The sequence below is a fragment of the Marmota flaviventris genome, chromosome 4 (assembly GCF_047511675.1).
Source record: "Marmota flaviventris isolate mMarFla1 chromosome 4, mMarFla1.hap1, whole genome shotgun sequence".
In the NCBI taxonomy this organism is placed as follows: domain Eukaryota; kingdom Metazoa; phylum Chordata; class Mammalia; order Rodentia; family Sciuridae; genus Marmota; species Marmota flaviventris.
In genome coordinates, this window is record NC_092501.1 from 136,552,157 (window position 1) to 136,572,525 (window position 20,369).

A 20,369-nucleotide genomic window follows, 5' to 3' on the forward strand; every position below is an offset into this window, starting at 1 on the left:
GGAAGAAAATCTGTGCAGGGGTGTCTAAGACTAAGGCCACAGTTTTTCCTACCAGGTTTTTGGCTCTAGAAGCAAACATGGAAAACATTTCATTTCTCCAAAAGAATGATCAATCAGAGAAGTCCCTGCCAAGAAGTTGGCTTTCCCCAATGGCCTTGAGTGGTTTCCTGTTTTTGTTTCTGTGCTGACTGGGAAGGGACTTTACAAAAAACAGAACTAAACCAAACAGTATCTTTCTTTCTTACTAGGTGCTAAACAGAGTTGAAGCCCAAATTTATGTGGTGGCGGCGAGCCACTGGCTCAGCTTATAGAGAGCAGAGATGCCCTTAAAACACAGCCCCAGACTCTCCTGTGAGGTTTGGCCAAGTCATAAAGCATTTGAACTGGTGCCGGAGGGTTTGTTTGTTCAGCAGTGACACCCCACAGTTACGTAGCCCTGTGTGATTTGCAAATCTTGCCACCTTCACAAGGGTTGTAGACTATTGCACACCTGAACAAAAGCCTCGGAAAGGTTAAAGAGCAAGCCCAGATCACAGAACTGGCAAGCAGGAAGCGAGGACTCCATTCAGGTCTCCAAGTTCCAAAATGACCCATACATTTACTTCTTTATTTGTTGGGGCTCATAAAATAATCCCCTAAATTATGGTGCTTTGGCAAATTGACTATCTTAAACTAAAAGATGCTGATGTTCTCAGAAACAGCCTGAGAACCAAAGTATCTCTGACCTTCTTCTGCCCTCCTGACTCTTACCCCTCCTTCTCCCCTGAAGCAAGTCATAGAAATCAGAATTTCTGTTCCCTGAGGCAGGCCATAGATACTAGAACTTTTTCTCCAAAGCAAGCCATAAAGCTTTAAAATATTCCTCTAATCTCCCTCCACCTTTATGTGTAAGACTTGGCTATAAATAAATTCTATGGCCTAAAGAAATTCTCATCGGTCTGGTGGTAGTAGATCATAAGATCATTCCAGAAGGATTCTGACCCTTACCTGAGAGGAAGAAATGCTACATCTGAGAGGCCAAAAAGAATCAAACACACAAACTCTGCTGTTTCTCTGCTCTGTCTGTCACATAAGCTCATCCCCATTTTTTCCCCCCAATACCATCTCTACAGGCTTGTTGGTGCTTCATACAAACTAAGTATAAAAACGGACAGTTTTCTGTAGGTCTTTGGGTCTTCATTCTGAAGCCTTGCATGTCTCATAAAAAGTGAATTAAATGAATTTGTTGTGCTTTTCTCTTGTTAACTTATGTTTCATTATAGGGATATTGGTTGTGACCCTTGTGAGGGGTAAGGAAATGCTTAGCTTGTAGGTTCACAGTCTAGAGAGGAACACTATATATAATACACAATGACAATGGCAAATACTCTGTGCAAAATGCCCAGGACATAAAAAGAAAAATTTATGCATCTGGGCTAACGTGTAGGAGGAGGGAGATGTGTGTCAATAAGCACGGAGAATTCAGGGGTATGGATGTTGCTATGATCACAATCCTTATATCCCCCCAAATTCGTATGTTGTAACCTAAACCTCCATGTGACAGGATTAAGAGGTGAAGCCTTTTGGAAGGTAGTTAGGTTGTGAGGATTAGTGACCTTATAAAAGGGGTCTGCTCCTTTCACTATGTGAGCACACAGAAGGTGCCATTTATGAAGGAGGAGTCTTCACTAGACACCTAAATGCTGGCACTTTATTCTTGAACTCACCAACCTCAAGAACTGTGAGCAGTAAGTTTCTGCCGTTCTTAAATTTTCCTGTCTCAGACATTGGGTTATAACTGCCCAAAGGGACAAAAGGAGGGGCATGCCAAGGGCCATGTGCACAGTGAGTCGGGCACTCCTGGGACACAGGATGGGGGCTTTTTGGAAAAGGAAGTGTGGGATCCAGGTTTCCATCAGAAGGAAAGTACAAATCAAGACACGCCAGCCAAGATGCAGACCTGAATCACACTGGAGGAAGGGACAGGCTCATGGTGTTGACAAATTAAGATGGTGGGGTCTGCCTGCAACTTCAGAGGGTCACAGAGCCAGTGTGAGAGACAGGACACATTTTTAAACTTTAAAGTATGCTTCTTTTTATTGGTGTGTTATAATTATATATAATAGTGGGGTCCATTAGCCACAGTTGTACATGCACATAATATAGTTTGATGAATCTCATTCCCCAGTACCTGTACCTTCCCTTTCCCTCCCTTCTTTTCTTCCCCAGTCTGCTTCCTTTACTCTACTGAGCTCCCTTTCATCATCATCATTATTATTGGTGCATTATAATTGTATACATAAGCAGTAATCATTGTGGTACTTTAATACACAGACATAGCATAACTTGGTGGATTATGTTCCCAGTACTTGCCCTGCTTCTCCTCATCCCCCTTCTCTATTCTATTCAACTCCCTTGTATTTTTGTGAGATCCCCTGCCCTTGTTTAATTCCTTTTTTCTTCCCCTCCCTCTAGCTTTAATATATGAGAGAAAACATTTGACTCTTGACTTTCTGAGTCTAGCTTATTTCACTTAGCATGATGATCTCCAGTTCTATCCATTTACCTTATAGCTGAGTAAAACTCCATTGTGTGTATATATCACATTTTCTTTATCTATTCATTTATTGATAATCACATAGTCTGGTTCTATAATTTGGCTATGGTGAATTGTGCTGCTATGAACATTGTATGCATGTATTACTACAGTATACTGATAAATACCAAGGAGTCAGATAGCTGGGTCATATGGTGGTTTCATTCACAGTCTTTTGAGGAATCCTTTCCAAAGTGATTGTATTAATTTGCAGTCCCACCAACAATATATGAGTGTAAATCTCCCCACCAGCATTCTCACTAGTATTTTTTATTGAAGTATAATATAGTGCACATAAAATTACACAAATCATCAGTGAATGTTCACAACCTTGTAACACACCTAGTAACCATTGTTCTGAGTTCTAATAGCACATGTCAATTTTACCAGTTTTTGTTCATATGTAAATGGAATTCTATGGTAAGTACCCATTTGCATCTGGATTTTTCAACTCAGCATCTAAATTGCCAAAATATTCATTCCATGTCTGTTGGGTATGCTATGCATTCTTTTGGCTCTCTACCCAAACATGGTATTACCAAATCATGGGTAAACTGGGAATATGCTTAGGGTCCCATCAAATTGGGATTGTGTCACATTTTTCTAAGCAGGACAAGGATGTTAATGGCAGGGAGCTGTATCATGTAAAGATTCTTTGATTTGATCTCAAGCACTAAAAAACACAGCTTTGAACAACTTCAAGGGATGAGGAGACAAATACCTACTGGTATCGACATAAAGCAAATATCCAGAACTGGGACACCCATACATAGGAGGGCAGTTTAGGTTCCAGGAACTTGAGGCTGGTATTTCTCATGATTTCATTTTCTTCCACTGATACTGGGCTTGTCTGTGTAATGGAGAAGAGATCTGACAAAAATCCCTAATTTCTTTGTGATAGGTTAGTGATGGTGGAAGAAGATGGCTTTTCACCCCAGAACATAAAAACTCCAGGAATGGGATTGCAGCTGAGTGGAAGTGACATGGTTGGCCAGGAGGTTCTGGGGATCACATGTTACAATTGGCCGTCTTAACAGACCACAAGGTTGGGAGGGGAGGAGAAGTTTCTCCAAAGAAAACACATAGCAGATAAATAAGGGGAAGGGGTGCTGAGCAGGTGAAAATGACACCTGTTTATCAGCCTGTGGAAGGTAATGACCACCTTTACCAAGAACTGGTGCTCTACTAGGCGCTTGGCATATGCTATACATTTTAATACTCAACAATACTAAGTGCAGATAGTATTATCTCCATTTTAACTTACATGGGGAGTAACAAGTTATTCCAGAAGGAGGTACCCAGTCCTTAGATTCTGATCTTAAGTTACACAATAACCAGAAGCTCTCACCCTAAAATATTTGTAAGCTTCCTTTTCTTCTAATTGGATGAATGTGGGTGAAGAGCATATATTTAAATTTAAAAAATTAAATATCCCATCTTTTGCACCTTATTGAGAATTGTCATTAGTAGTGTTCCTCTGAACCTCAAAAGAAAATTCAGGATTTGGATGGTAACTGGAGCATGAGCTCTATGGATCGTGCCACAGTGCAGGTGAATGAGGGCAATGTGAGCTGTGGGCATTGGACGATGGGAAGGAGGTCTGTGGACCCTGGCCATTCCTGCCAACTCTGTCATTTTTCCCTGGAATCTGGTTTATGCATTATTTGCTAAATATTTGAAAATCATCTTTGTCTTAAGGATTCAAATTTAAGAGTTCCAGTGCCCAAGAAGCTCACAGCTATGGGGAGGAGAGACAACTAGTACATTGTGACAATATGTTTCCCAGTGCTATGACAAGGACATGAAAAGTGTGGGGGGATACCTAACCCAGGTGGCCATGGAAGGCTTCACAGAGGAGGGACCACCTGAGCCAGGTCTGTAAGGATAAGGAACAGGGTAATGATGTTGAAATTTACTTTGAAGCATCTAGATGGAGACATGATGTGCAGATTCATGCTATATTGTAGGGACATTTGAAGTTTATACTCCAGATCATTTAATCAGAAAGGTCTCATTCCAAAGTCAACCCAAACCTCAAAACCCAAGGGAAACCAGAAACCTTTTTAGTTAGGAAAGAAATGCTAAGGATGGCTTTTCATTGGGTGAACTATTGGCTTCTAAATTAGCATGATAAATGATTAAAAAGGTCTTTGTTGAAATTTGTGATGTTTAATACATATTAATTGAATAAACACTGGCTATAGTATTTGAGTGCCCTTTCCTATCTCTCCATAACCAGGGTGTAAGAATTGACCAAAGCTTTTAGCCTGGTCTCTTAGGCTGGTGCCCAAGACTTGATGTCTGAGTGATTAAGTTAGATGATTCTGACTGCTGGTGACATTACAAGGCTCATGGGATCATTTCTAGAATACTGATGTGTCTGCTTTTGGTGTACCTGTGATGTAAAATGAATTTCAGATTATCAAAATGGTATTACCAAACTCACAAGAAAATTAGAACAGTTTTATACCTGCTTGGCAAAGTGTGTCCTGTTAAAAAGTATCTACACGTGGCTGAAATTAAATCCTAAAAGATGCTTTCATCATCATCATATGGTGAGGATGTGGAGTTTGGGGCCTGTCTTTGTGTGCCAAGCAAGATTGTGTATGACCAAATTGGTTTAGGTCATTTGCCACAAGGAGCTGAACAGGGGTGATGTGGGCAGAGAAGAGGCCCCACAGGAAGAACACAGGGACTAGTATGCAGGGGAGTTCTCAGGACTTGCAAATGGATGGGTTGGCCCTGGGATGTGGTCCTCTGGGGAAGCAACACATGAGAATTTGTGTGGTGAAAGAGGGCAATGAGGCTGATGGATTTCAGTGCCCTCATGAGTTTGGACTTTATTGCCCAAATTAGTACTATCGAAAATGTGCCCAAAGATCACCACATCAGAATATGTGGGGATGGCACCCAGATTCTGCTTTTAAAGTAAGCTCTTCAGATGATTTTTCATCTACTAGAGACTAAGAATACCATTCTTTAAGCCATTGCTATCAGCTTTGCAAGGTGCCCATCAGGGGGATTTGATTGGTGGTGTGGCCAACAGCAGGAGATAGGGCATGAACGACAGGCGACAGATTTAAGAGATCTAGCCACCGGTCAGCAGATTGTGGGACAGTCCAGATGATAGTGCTAAAAAGAAGGGAGGTATTTCAAGACATGTTAGGTACTAATCTGCTATTGGAGAGATTGACAGTTTAGAAAAAGGCCTGGGTTGGGGGAGCCAGCAGGGCTAGGTGACTGAGATTTCTGGGCATAGGATGGACATTGAGAGTAGCCAGCCTTTCTGGGCTTCCGGTGGTCAGTCTTTTTGGTTGTGGAAACACAGAATTGCTTGTAGTTCTGTGCCTGGCTGGGCTGCTGCCTCACCATCCACACCAAATTGCATGGCTAATGTCTCTTCAGCAGTGCTCCTGCTATCCACCTTGCTGTGGTCAGCAGCTGCTCAGCTCCTCTAGGTCTCTGGGCCCCTGCCTGTGCCATGCTTGGTTGATGATGAATTTTTCAAAGCATGGTTTCAGATGAACATAGCATCATTTGATAATATTAATGCCAAAAGTTATTATATCCTTCAACATTTAGCTTCTTTTCAATATAGTTTAAAAATAATCCAAAAAGTGAAGTGTGCAGAATAAACAAGGGCTGTTTCCCTAAGGTCACTGTTGCCCCAAATCCCTGCCAGATGGCCAAGCAGAGCAGCTCATGTTTCAGCAAATTATAGACCTCATTAGGACTTTGTTTCATGTTTTTAGATGCTAGGCCCTTATATGAGGCAATGCTGATTCTTTACACTTGTATGACAATATAATGAATGCATGTTAGTGAAGGATCCAGTGAAATGTGAAACAATCCGTGAATTCTTTGCATATTTTATTTTCTTTTTTTGTTTTTTTGATTTCCAACTCACACACATCTGGCATATTTTACATCTTTGCAATAAAACATGGTTACAATAGCTTAAGGAATTTATATATCCAAAATATTTCACCATGATCTTAAGATGAAATGAACTTGTCTTCCAGATGTTCAGTATCCTCCCAATTCTAAGCTACAAACTCAAGATATTGCTTACAGCCTGGTGATGAATAACTTAATCATTACACTGATTCCCCATAATTTCAGAATTTCATAAATACAAACAACAATGAAGAAGGAATAATTCAGTGCTAAAACTTACTAGTACAAGGTGGATAACAAATAAGTAATCACATCAATAAATAATGATATGTTTCTGGTGCAAAGTGCCAATACAAAGAACCCATTATCTTGTTTTATCTTTTTAAATAAATGACTGCAAGTGAGTGTAAATTCTGAGAAAATTACATTCCTGTAACATGCCTCATAGCCCTACCGACACAATATGTACATCTATGACAATACAGTCACCAAATATACAAAGAAGAAACATGAATAAAGTGTATATACCCCTGGGTGTGTAACTTGATCAGTACAAGGTATGGAAAATCATTTGACGGCCATCATTTTATGTCATAAAAGATGAAGTGGCTTAGGCTAAGAATGTGGCTTTAGGTGAGAATTTCACAAGAACCTAAAAGAATAACTTCAGTTATTGTTGTAATAAAGTCTGACCTGTTATTAAAGAAACTAAGCTATTTAAGAACCAAAGAGGGAAAAATAAGTTAGCATCACTCTCCTCCCCTAATGCATACACACTAAGCCAGTGGGATGACTCTGGAAGAGATGCCCAGGTGTTGGGAAGTCATTACTATGAAACTAATGATCATGACTCCTATTTATACAATAAAAACCAGGACCTCATCCCTAAGCCCCCTTTCTGCTGTGTCTTCAAATTATAAAGGGTAGGGCTGAATTTTCTTTGTATAAAGTACAAAACATGGCAAATAATGGCTTAGTATCCAAATGCTTTATGAGCAAATTTCACTTAGAAGGGATGAATTTAGATTAAAAAGTGCAAACCATATTTTGGTGAAAATGTCAAATATTACTGATAGAGCCCAAATTCAACCCTTTTGTACAAGCTGTGTCCTTGGACAGATCTTTCTGTTTCATAATGTGAATGCACCTGTTCCATTGAGACATCAGGAGTAAAGAACATGCAAGTTGTAACTCCACAATAAAATTAAGAAACGTTTTGTTCTTTATACAAGGTTTTACTTTTACAAAAGTATCCCTTTAAATAAGATGCATCTGATGTACAAAGTATCAAATGTGTTTTTTTTTTTTTTTTCTCAGCTTGAAAAGAGGCTGGAAATGGGATGCAGGTTAGGTTCAAAGCTTCAACTTTGTAACAACTGAACACAAGGTTCCTCAGAATTGTCAAAAGTCTCTTGTGACACGTCCTACAACCTTTTCTCAATAAACAACAATATATGAAATAATTACCAAAACATCTCCTAAGTCATATAATTTACATGATACAAGCTTGCTTGGTAGCAGCTGGTGTTCAGTTCTGAAAAAACACACAAAGTAAAATGGTCGCTGACTACGATGTACAGCTATTGCTGGGTGTGATGGGATGTACAAACAGAGGCCGATGTGGACGAGGTTCTTCCACCAGAGATATTGCCTTTCCATGCAGCACTTGTGCTCTCAGCTTTAGCTTGGCTTGTGGTTCTTCATTTCTCTTCAGTATCTGTTCTGATGCTCATAATGCCACCGATTAAAATCTATATTAAAAGCTACAATGCTACCAGAAGCCATGCCAGTAATCAGAGTCCTGGAAAAGCACAGACATTATTTCAGAGTGACATGAATTCATCCAAGTGGTTGCTATTTTATGTTAGATGGTATCCTGATCTTGAACTTCACCAAATCTTTGCTTTGTGTGGAGATTAGACTAACATTTCTTGGGGGTTCTTTGGAGAGCAGCCTAATCAGCCCTGATGGCAGAGCCTTGTTGGAGAACATTAGACAACCCCATGGTAACCAGGGTTTCCAGGGTCACCCAGGCACCTACCGCCTCAGCAATCACATTCATGCTTATCCACTTCCCCTTTTTTGACAACTACTGGCTTCTCTGAGGATTTCTGGCTTCTCTTCCCATTTTTGTGACCCTTCTTTCTTAGTCTTCTTTAATCTCTAAACTGTCACTTCACACGCCTTCCTTGTGCATGGGCTTATGCAATGACAACTCTTTCTGAAGCCCCCGATGCCAAATTCTCCTTGCCTATTGAGTGCCTTTGCCTACTGGATGACAACAGGATGCTTCACAAACCCCTCAACAGTTGGCACCCACCCTGAGCCACTGTCCAGCTACTGATCTTGTGATCACTTCCTTCCCTCTCCCTTATGTCTTCCAACCAGCCATCCAGCACCAAGGCTTCTTTTCTGTGACAGTTCCAACCAGCCACACTGCCACTGATGGAGCGCTCACAACCTGTCTATCCCAAGCATTGTGCAACTTTCAATACGACCACTTATCAGATAAACACTTTCTTGAGTATAAATCCCCAATATGTGTTTGTCTATCAATTCATAGTTTCTATGTATGCGCTTACTGTTCTAATATATCAGAATATATCAGGCACATTATAAAGCAGCAAAAATAAGAATGGAATTAAAATAGAAATAGAAACCTAATCTGTATTTTTCTTCACTGCACTTAGAGACCCTTCACTTTACTGTGACTTTGAATATGCTCTTTCATTCGCTCTCTGTCCAAGCCTGGTAAATGGATGGGTAAATTCTGAAGTCTGTCCTGCCCTTCCCAACCCTCAGAAGGACTTGATCGCTTCCTTTTTCTGTAATTCTGTTACTTTCTTTGCTCAAATTATGATTATGTGAGCTCTTTGGGGTCAGTAATCTTGTTATGTATTCTTATTTGTTATGTATTTAGTAATCTTGTTATGTATTCTTATTTGCAGAATATTCTACCTTTGACAGTGGCAGCAAATGTTTGCAAAACAAATATGTGAATAAATATTGGGGAGAATATTTAAATCACTTAAGAACATAGAACATTTAAAACACTTTACAAACACCCATGTACCTATAACTAATTACACAGTAAATCATTCTCATTTATTCCTGATTATGCCCTGGAGTACTTTGGAATACTCTAATGATAACCTTAAACTTCCTTTAAAAACAGTCTGGCTGCAGACCACATGTCCATTCCCGAGTCTAAATTAAGTTACTTTGTTTTTCCTGATGACTTCAGTACCATTTTATTGTATTGTAAAGATGTTTTGTTAAATTTATTAACTGTCTTAATATTTAAAATATTTAGAAACCCATATTATTATAAAATACATTTCATATATTTATTTATAGTTGAAAAAAAGTTGGTTAGCAGGCTTTTCTTATTTCCATTAAAGATATAGAAAACAATGAGATATTCCATGCTAATTTAATATCATAGGGTTCTAGTTTATTTTTTAAATTTAGAAATGTTAACTAGTTATGTTCCTCATATTCTTTTCACTTTATAATAAGCTCAAAGGTGAATTTTAGGAAATAAAAAAATACTGTGAAAGAGAAGTAAAGACCAAGGAAGATCATGCTAATTAGTACATATTCCTGTCAACTCTTTCCATGAAAGGATTAAAGTATTTTAGAAGAATATATAAAATACAACAAAATAACATAAGTGAGAAATAGGTGAGTAAGTAAAAGGGGGGAAGGTAGGATTATTTCAGGTAATGACTGAGCCCCTTGAACTTTTTAAAAGGGGGCCAGCTGGAGTCTATAGTATGCATTTTGATTGTTAGAGGCAGGCCTCACCCTGAAATCAATCTCTGCTAAAAAAAAAAATATATATATATATATGTTTCCTTCACACAATCTTAACCAGGGAAAACTGTCTGGGATGAGGTGAGGGTCTGAGAACAGAGACACTGGTGGGAATAAGTTCTATGTCGTAAGCCCTTAAGATGTGTCTGAGGTGCCCATTTCTTCAACAGACCCATTTCTGGTGTTTCTCCTTATTTTCCTCCTCTATTTCCTGCTTATCATAATTGTTCCTCAGAGTATGTACTCCTTCCCCCATTTTACCCTTTTTTTCACTAGTCCTTCTTCCACTTGGACACTGGGATCTTATTCTAGCACATTCCACCCTGGGTAGAATGCCCAGAGCTTACCATGGCAGTTCCCAGTGGTTATACTCATCCCTGACATGGCTCACCTCTGGTCATGGGACAAATCCATTGCTCTAATGCCAGCATCACATCCAGGGTAAATGTAGAGCTGCTTGAAGTCACAGGCCTGCCAGACCTCCACCACACCATTGTCCCCTCCAGTCACCAGGTTCTGGCCATCACTGCTCAGGAGAATGGCCTTCAGAAAAAGGCAGAAAACCAAACATTTCTTTCCATGTTTTCACAATCAGTGGTCAATACTGAAAAGCACATGGTCCATCCCCCTTATAGCAGTAGTCTTCTTTTAGAAAATTGTTCAAGCTTTCTAAAAGCTTCAATGTGGAATTTGTCAAGTTCTTACATAGACAAAGAATCTTATTAAAATCAAATTAAGTTACAAAATTATGAAAATCCCAAAGAGAATATTACCCATCTAATTTAGGAAGAACTTGAGAATTAATAACTTGATGTTTTGTTAAATTCTGAATGTCAAAAATGTCTAGACTTTAAGAACAAACAGCAGAAGTATATTTCAAAACAATTTTTAATACCGATAATTCATTTGTGAATGGAGGGCAAGTGGGTACTTTTCAATTTGGTTTAGGATTATAAAGGTAGGATTTTTCAACAATAAATTTATATTCACTATTGTGAGAGTACAGTGTAGAAACAATGACTTGTAGTAAAAGGAACTTTAAAAAAATCTCCTTAAGGGCCTACCTCTAATTAAACAGTAACTATTGTCCCTGAAGTCTAATTCACTGAGTTAATTACCTGGGCCTAAAGGAGTTTGGGGTTTGTTCAATGTATTAATCTACCTGAATTTATGTACTTTCTAAATAAGTACACATTAATATGGATGCCAGAGAAGTTCTATTATGAATCATTTAATGTAAAACAACTAATTTTTAATCTCTTGGCTTCCATCCTATTTAGCACTGAACAGGCAGATTTACCCGTGTTGAATCATTGATCTCCATTTGAGCCAGAAGTTTCCCATTAATGCTGAAATTGCTGAATCGGCCTCGTTCGTAGTATATGATACAGTGGCCTTCACTGGATACGGAAATCAAGCGTGGGAACAAGCAGTTTTCTGGTCCTTCAAGGGCTCTCAGCAAATCTCCAGTGATGGTGTGGACAAGGCAAGGGCCCTCTGCAGAGTGGGGATACCAACGCCCATGGTTAGTTAGTGATAACAGATCAGACATTGGCTTTCACCAACCTGAAAACCTTAGCTGGGCAGTACTCAGATTTGTTCAAAGAAGACAGAAGAAGAAAGGGGTTTGCTGGCTGGAGCCAAGTACTGAACTTATGAATAGAGGAAACAGTGACTATTTAATCACACATGCACATGCACCCACAACACCCTCCCACTTTTTATGGTAAACATGTGTATTTTGGGGTAAACACTTGGTCTTTTCCTTTGTCAGAGTATATTCATAATAAAAGGACACAGTTCATAAATGATGTGAGAATAAAAGATCAGATGTACCAGAACATTATTCCTAATGTGCTTTCAGAATATGTTCTTGAAAGTCTGAGAATTATCAGGACAGTTGCTAGTCATTTCCAGTGACATCAGAGTTTTAAGGCTATAACTACATAAATCATATTAAGCCAAGTAAGTTTTACCATTTTCTGTAGTTTATGCATGAAATGTAAAAGCAAAATTAAGAAATTAAGTAATTCAGACTATAGAACCACTTTTTATCTTTAAATAAATTTATAGTGAGGCAAGATTGTTAAAGAAGTGGCCCAACTGCTCTATGCCCTTGTAGAAATTGTGTTAAGTTAAAAACCCACTAGTCAAATTCATGAAAATAAGTGCTTAATGTAGTTTAGTACTGTCTGTCTGCCCCTTTGTTCTCTCAAAACAAAATAAAATGAAACTGGCAAAATATGTGGACGAATTACATTTTTTTTTTTTTTTTTTTTTACCCCTAACAGGTGACTAGATAAGCAAATTATGGTGAATCCATACCATGGAATTAACTATTCAGCCATAAAAAGAAATGCACACGACTTGGATGTATCTCAAGAGAATTACACCAAATAAAGAAAGCCAATCTCTACAGGATACATGTTGTATAATTCCATTAATACAATATTAGTGTGTGTGTGAAAGAAAGGGTTCTGGGGATTGAACCCAGGGCCTATGCATGCTAGGCAAGCTCTTCATCACTAAGATGATTATATTTTATAACTAAGCCCATTAATATGTGGTATTCTTTTTTTTTTTTTTGAGAGTTGATATTTATTTATTTATTTGGTCTTATTTTTTTTTTTTAAATTTTTTATTGTGGGTTGTTCAAAACATTACAAATTTCTTGACATATCATATTCCACACTTTGATTCAAGTGGGTTATGAACTCCCACCTTCACCCCATACACAGATTGCAGAATCACATCAGTTACACATCCATTGATTTACAAATTGCCATACTGGTGTCTGTTGTGCTCCACTGCCTTTCCCATCCTCCACCCTCCCCCCTCCCCACCTCTCCCCCCCCCTCCCCTCCTCTCTCTCTACCTCCTCCACTGTATAACCCTGAGGGTCTCCTTCCATTACCATGCAATTTCCCTTCTCTCTCCCTTTCCCTCCCACCTCTCATCCCTGTTAAATGTTAATCTTCTTCTCCTGTTCTTCGTCCCTACACTGTTCTTAGTTACTCTCCTTATATCAAAGAAGACATTTGGCATTTGTTTTTTAGGGATTGGCTAGCTTCACTTAGCATAATCTGCTCTAATGCCATCCATTTCCCTGTAAATTCTATGATTTTGTCATTTTTTAATGCAGAGTAATACTCCATTGTGTATAAATGCCACATTTTTTTTATCCATTCGTCTATTGAAGGGCATCTAGGTTGGTTCCACAGTCTTGCTATTGTGAACTGTGCTGCTATGAACATCGATGTAGCAGTGTCCCTGTAGCATGCTCTTTTTAGGTCTTTAGGGAATAGACCAAGAAGGGGAATAGCTGGGTCAAATGGTGGCTCCATTCCCAGCTTTCCAAGAAATCTCCATACTGCTTTCCAAATTGGCTGCACCAATCTGCAGTCCCACCAGCAATGTACAAGTGTACCCTTTTCCCCACATCCTCGCCAGCACTTGTTGTTGTTTGACTTCCTAATGGCTGCCAATCTTACTGGAGTGAGATGGTATCTTAGGGTGGTTTTGATTTGCATTTCTCTGACAGCTAGAGATGTTGAGCATTTTTTCATGTACTTGTTGATTGAGTGTATGTCCTCCTCTGAGAAGTGTCTGTTCAGGTCCTTGGCCCATTTGTTGATTGGGTTGTTTGTTTTCTTATTGTCTAATTTTTTGAGTTCTTTGTATACTCTGGATATTAGGGCTCTATCTGAAGTGTGAGGAGTAAAGATTTGTTCCCAGGGTGTAGGCTCCCTATTTACCTCTCTTATTGTTTCTTTTGCTGAGAAAAAACTTTTTAGTTTGAGTAAGTCCCATTTGTTGATTCTAGTTATTAACTTTTGTGCTATGGGTGTCCTATTGAGGAATTTGGAGCCCGACCCCACCGACTGTAGATCGTATCCAACTTTTTCTTCTATCAGACGGCGCGTCTCTGATTTGATATCAAGCTCCTTGATCCATTTTGAATTCACTTTTGTGCATGGCGAGAGAAAGGGATTCAGTTTCATTTTGTTGCATATGGATTTCCAGTTTTCCCAGCACCATTTGTTGAAGATGCTATCCTTCCTCCATTGCATGCTTTTAGCCCCTTTATCAAATATAAGATAGTTGTAGTTTTGTGGATTGGTTTCTGTGTCCTCTATTCTGTACCATTGGTCCACCTGCCTGTTTTGGTACCAGTACCATGCTGTTTTTGTTACTATTGCTCTGTAGTATAGTTTGAAGTCTGGTATCGCTATACCGCCTGATTCACACTTCCTGCTTAGCATTGTTTTTGCTATTCTGGGTCTTTTATTTTTCCATATGAATTTCATGATTGCTTTCTCTATTTCTACAAGAAATGCCGTTGGGATTTTGATTGGCATTGCATTAAACCTATAGAGAACTTTTGGTAATATCGCCATTTTGATGATGTTAGTTCTGCCTATCCATGAACAGGGTATATTTTTCCATCTTCTAAGATCTTCTTCTATTTCTCTCTTTAGGGTTCTGTAGTTTTCATTGTATAAGTCTTTCACCTCTTTTGTTAGGTTGATTCCCAAGTATTTTATTTTTTTTGAAGATATTTTGAATGGAGTGGTTGTCCTCATTTCCAATTCAGAGGATTTGTCGCTGATATACAGGAATGCCTTTGATTTATGCATGTTGATTTTATATCCTGCCACTTTGCTGAATTCATTTATTAGCTCTAATAGTTTCTTTGTAGAGCCTTTTGGGTCTGCTAGGTATAGAATCATATCATCTGCAAATAGTGATAATTTAAGTTCTTCTTTTCCTATTTTTATGCCTTTAATTTCTTTCGTCTGTCTAATTGCTCTGGCCAGTGTTTCGAGAACTATGTTGAACAGAAGTGGAGAGAGAGGGCATCCCTGTCTAGTTCCAGATTTTAGAGGGAATGCCTTCAGTTTTTCTCCATTCAGAATGATGCTAGCCTGAGGCTTAGCATAGATTGCTTTTACAATATTGAGGTATGTTCCTGTTATCCCTAGTTTTTCTAGAGTTTTGAACATAAAGGGATGCTGTACTTTGTCAAATGCTTTTTCCGCATCTATCGAGATGATCATATGGTTCTTATTTTTAAGTCTATTGATGTGGTGAATAACATTTATTGATTTCCGTATATTGAACCAGCCTTGCATCCCAGGGATGAATCCTACTTGATCATGGTGTACAATTTTTTTGATATGTTTTTGTATCCGATTCGCCAGAATTTTATTGAGGATTTTTGCATCTAGGTTCATTAGAGATATTGGTCTGTAGTTTTCTTTCTTTGAAGTGTCTTTGTCTGGTTTAGGTATCAGGGTGATGTTGGCCTCATAGAATGAATTTGGAAGTTCTCCTTCCTTTTCTATTTCCTGAAGTAGCTTGAAAAGTATTGGTATTAGTTCTTCTTTAAAGGTTTTGTAAAATTCTGCTGTATACCCATCTGGACCTGGGCTTTTCTTAGTTGGTAGTCTTTTTATGGTTTCTTCTATTTCCTCAATTGATATTGGTCTGTTTAGGTTTTCTATATCCTCCTGACTCAATCTGGGCAGATCATATGACTTAAGAAATTTATCTATGCCTTCACTATCTTCTAATTTGTTGGAGTATAAGGATTCAAAATAGTTTTTGATTATCTTCTGTATTTCTGAAGTGTCTGTTGTGATATTGCCTTTTTCATCCCGTATGCTAGTAATTTGAGTTCTCTCTCTTCTTCTCTTCGCTAGCATCGCTAAGGGTCTGTCGATTTTGTTTATTTTTTCAAAGAACCAACTTTTAGTTTTGTCAATTTTTTCAATTGTTTCTTTTGTTTCGATTTCATTAATTTCAGCTCTGATTTTAATTATTTCTTGCCTTCTACTTCTTTTGCTGTTGTTTTGCTCTTCTTTTTCAAGGATTTTGAGATGAAGTATGAGATCATTTATTTGTTGGTTTTTTCTTTTTTTAAGGAATGAACTCCAAGCAATGAATTTTCCTCTTAGAACTGCTTTCAATGTGTCCCATAGATTCCGATATGTTGTGTCTGTGTTTTCATTTATCTCTAAGAATTTTTTAATTTCCTTCTTGATGTCTTCTATAACCCATTGATCATTCAGTAACCTATTGTTCATTCTCCAAGTGATGTATGCTTTTTCCTTCCTTCTTTTATCGTTGATTTTCAGTTTCATTCCATTATGATCAGATAAGATGCATGGTATTATATCTACTCCTTTATATTGTCTAAGAGTTGCCCCGTGACATAATATATGATCTATTTTTGAGAAGGATCCATGTGCTGCTGAGAAAAAAGTGTAACTGCTTGATGTTGGGTGGTATATTCTATATATGTCCATTAGGTCTAGGTTATTAATAGTGTTATTGAGTTCTATAGTTTCCTTATTCAACTCTTGTTTGGAAGATCTGTCCAGTGGCGAGAGAGGTGTGTTGAAGTCTCCCATGATTATGGTATGGTGGTCTATTAGACTCTTGAACTTGAGAAGAGTTTGTTTGACGAACATAGCTGCACCATTGTTTGGGGCATAAATATTTATAATTGTTATGTCTTGTTGGTGTATGGTTCCCTTAAGCAGTATGTAGTGTCCCTCTTTATCTCTTTTGATTAACTTTGGCTTGAAATCTATTTTATTTGATATGAGTATGGACACTCCTGCTTGTTTCCGAAGTCCATATGAGTGATATGATTTTTCCCAACCTTTCACCTTCAGCCTATGTAAGTCTTTTCCTATCAAATGCGTCTCCTGTAGGCAGCATATTGTTGGGTCTTGTTTTGTGATCCATTCTACTAGCCTGTGTCTCTTAATTGGTGAGTTTAAGCCATTAACATTTAGGGTTATTATTGAGATATGGGTTGTTCTTCCAGCCATATTTGTTTATTTCTGTTACTAAACATGGTTTGTTTTCCTCTTTGATTATTCCCCCCCCTTTACTGTCCTACCTCCCACTGTTGGTTTTCATTGTTATTTTCCATTTCCTCTTCCTGTAATGCTTTGGCGAGGATGTTTTGAAGAGATGGTTTTCTAGCTGCGAATTCTTTAAACTTTTGTTTATCGTGGAAGGTTTTAATTTCATCCTCCATCCTGAAGCTTAATTTCGCTGGATACACAATTCTTGGTTGGAACCCATTTTCTTTCAGTGTTTGAAATATGTTGTTCCAGGATCTTCTAGCTTTCAGAGTCTGTGTTGAAAGATCAGCTGTTATCCTGATTGGCTTACCCCTAAATGTAATCTGCTTCCTTTCTCTTGTAGCTTTTAAAATTCTCTCCTTATTCTGTATGTTGGGCATCTTCATTATAATGTGTCTAGGTGTGGATCTCTTATGATTTTGCACATTCGGCGTCCTGTAGGCTTCTAGGAGTTGGGATTCTGTCTCATTCTTCAAGTCTGGGAAGTTTTCTTGTATTATTTCATTGAATAGACTTCTCATTCCTTTGGTTTGGAGCTCTGTACCTTCCTGTATCCCAATGACTCTTAAGTTTGGTCTCTTAATGTTATCCCATATTTCTTGGATGTTCTGCTCATGGTTTCTTAACAGTCTTGCTGAGCTGTCTATGTTCTTTTCCAGTTGAAATACTTTGTCTTCATTGTCTGATGTTCTATCTTCTAAGTGTTCTACTCTGCTGGTAGTATTCTCCATTGAGTTTTTAAGTTGGTTTATTGCTTCCTGCATTTCTAGGATTTCTGTTTGTTTGTTTTTTATAACCTCTATCTCCCTGTATAGTTGATCCTTTGCTTCCTGGATTTGTTTGCGTAATTCGTTGTCGAAGTGATCTTTCATTGTCTGATTTTGCTGTTTAATGTCTTCCTTGATACTCCAGATCATCTGAAGCATGTATATCCTGAATTCTTTATCTGACATTCCATCTGCTGCAGCTGTTACCTCTTCTAAAGTTGCGTTGACCTGCATTGCTTGTGGTCCTTTCTTTCCTTGTCTTTTCATACTGCTTGCGTATCTTTCCTGCAGGTGCGGGCGGCGGCTTTGCTCTCTCCTTATTCCAATTGGGGTGTCGTGGCTACCACGCCGGCAGGTCACTGGGCCTGTTCTGGGAGCTGGCGGCGGCTCTGTTCTGCCCCTACTCCAATTGGGGTGACGAGTGTACCACGCCGGCAGGCCACCGGGCCTGATCCGCCGGTCGGTTGCAGGTTTGCCTACCCTGCAGGCGCGGGCGGCGGCTCTACCCTGCCCCTACTGCAAATGGGGTGACGTGTCTGTCGTACCGGCAGGCCACTGGGCCTGTCCCGCTGGTCGGTCGCAGATCTGCCCACCTTTCGGGCACGGGTGGAGGCTCTGCTCTGCCCCTACTCCAATTGGGGTGTCGTGACTACCCCGCCTGCAGGACGCTGGGAGAATTACATTTTTATTTCCAATCAATTAATTTAAACAGATACATATTTACAAAGTAAGTGACATTATAAAAATATACTTAAGTTTTTCCTGACTACTAAAGTTAAGAACTACCGAAAATTAGGAAAAAATGAATAAAAGCAATCAATCACCTCTAATGCTTTCTACCTACAGAAAACTAAAACTTTTTTCCTACATTTGTATGCCACTTTCTTTGTTATCTATTCTTTTGTACTAAGATGTAAAAACAAAAACATGGTCCCTGGCCTTTCCACTATATCCATTTTCCACAAAGCAGCCAGAATTACAGACAAATCTGATCATCTCATGACTTTGACTAAAACCTTCAATGATTTCCCACCATATTGTAAGTAAAAAATGCAAATCTTTGTGCTATGGCCACTCCTACCCCTTCAGCTTCTCCCTCCTTGTCTCTGCCATGTCCTCCTACACTCCTGCCATATTGGTCTTTTTTTCTTCCAAACATCAGACTTCTTTTTGCCCGAGTCTTTCCAGGGAGAACTGGCTATCTGAGCCAGAATTAGGACCCAGGCTTCCTGATTTTTTTTTTTCCCCAAATGACACTTCCTCTATAAAGAGACAAAAGAACCATATAATCTTGGTTCCTTTCCATCAACCTCTACACAGGCCTCAGTCTTGTCAAGAAAGTGTCCTGCAGAGGACCAAGCCCAAGTCTGATCCCCCTAAGTCCCCCACTGCATCAGGAATAGTTCCCCTTTGTCTTTTAAATGTCCTTTTAAATTGCATCACATGGATATATTGCAATTGAATTTACCAGTGTTATGGTTAGAATGGTGGTGACCACAAATACCACATAAACTTTTAAACATATTTCATATTAGTACTAGGAAGTGTTAATAATAAAACTAAACAGCTACAAAGAACCTAGGGTTTACATTTGTCTATAAAGAGTCCCCTGGAAAAAATAAATCATAAGTCACAGTTAGCTTGGGAAAACAGTACATTTTCTAAAGACTTAAAATGAAAGAAATGATTCTGACCTTTAGCACCACTAATAACAAGTCCAAGTTCTGCACAGACAGAAACACAGACAACTTCATGGTCATGGCCTGTGAGAACAGCTCTTGGTGCAGGATAGTCACCTGTAAGAAAGCAGCAGCAGTGAGTCATTACAGACAATGGCAAACATAAACAGTTCCACCATAAAACCCAACCTTTTATAAGACAATCACCATTTTATTAAGGACCACAGCCAGTTACTTCACATTTCTGATACTTCTTTATCTGTGAAAAAATACTGTACCTACTACCTGATCACCAACCTCCAATAGAGGCTATTGAAATGACAGGATACATTAATATATGTGATATGCTTAGGATACTATTACAGTGGTACAGCTATCCTTTTTCTCCTGATTATTGTTGTGAAACAAATATTGTGCCTTGCAAGGTATCTACATGTGATATCTCATTTAATTATAGTAACATTCCTATTGGGTTGAGTACTATTATTATCCCTATTTTATACTTTGTAGAGTCAAAGCTTTGAAGGTTACTCAAGTTTCCAAGTTCATATATCTAGCAAGTGTTGAATTTGACCCAGAGCTTTCTAATTCTAAAATCCATGCTCTTACTCAGTGAAAAATTTTTCCTAAAATCTCCATGAAAACAAGCAGAGGTACTTTGCTTTGGGGTGGAGGAGGGAAGAGAGGGAGAGTGAGGAATGTAGTGACAGAAATAAGAGACAATTATCTTAATTCTGTATCTCACTGGTGCAAACCT

The 20,369-nt window shown here is 38.7% G+C and overlaps 1 protein-coding gene across 4 annotated transcripts in view; it reads right to left on the bottom strand.

Moving 5' to 3' along the window:
• Positions 1-6,440: 6,440 nt before the first annotated feature.
• The window catches only part of Nbea (neurobeachin), a 639,704-nt gene continuing 625,775 nt past the window's right edge, over positions 6,441-20,369 (bottom strand). For all 4 annotated transcript variants that reach the window (XM_071611544.1, XM_071611543.1, XM_071611542.1 and 1 more), the window contains 4 exons: positions 19,628-19,729; positions 11,589-11,785; positions 10,680-10,831; positions 6,441-8,273 (listed from right to left, as the gene is read on the bottom strand). In XM_071611544.1, coding sequence (XP_071467645.1) covers positions 8,183-8,273; positions 10,680-10,831; positions 11,589-11,785; positions 19,628-19,729 — 542 coding nt within the window. In that variant the 3' untranslated portion in view covers positions 6,441-8,182. The remainder of the gene's footprint in view (positions 8,274-10,679; positions 10,832-11,588; positions 11,786-19,627; positions 19,730-20,369) is intronic.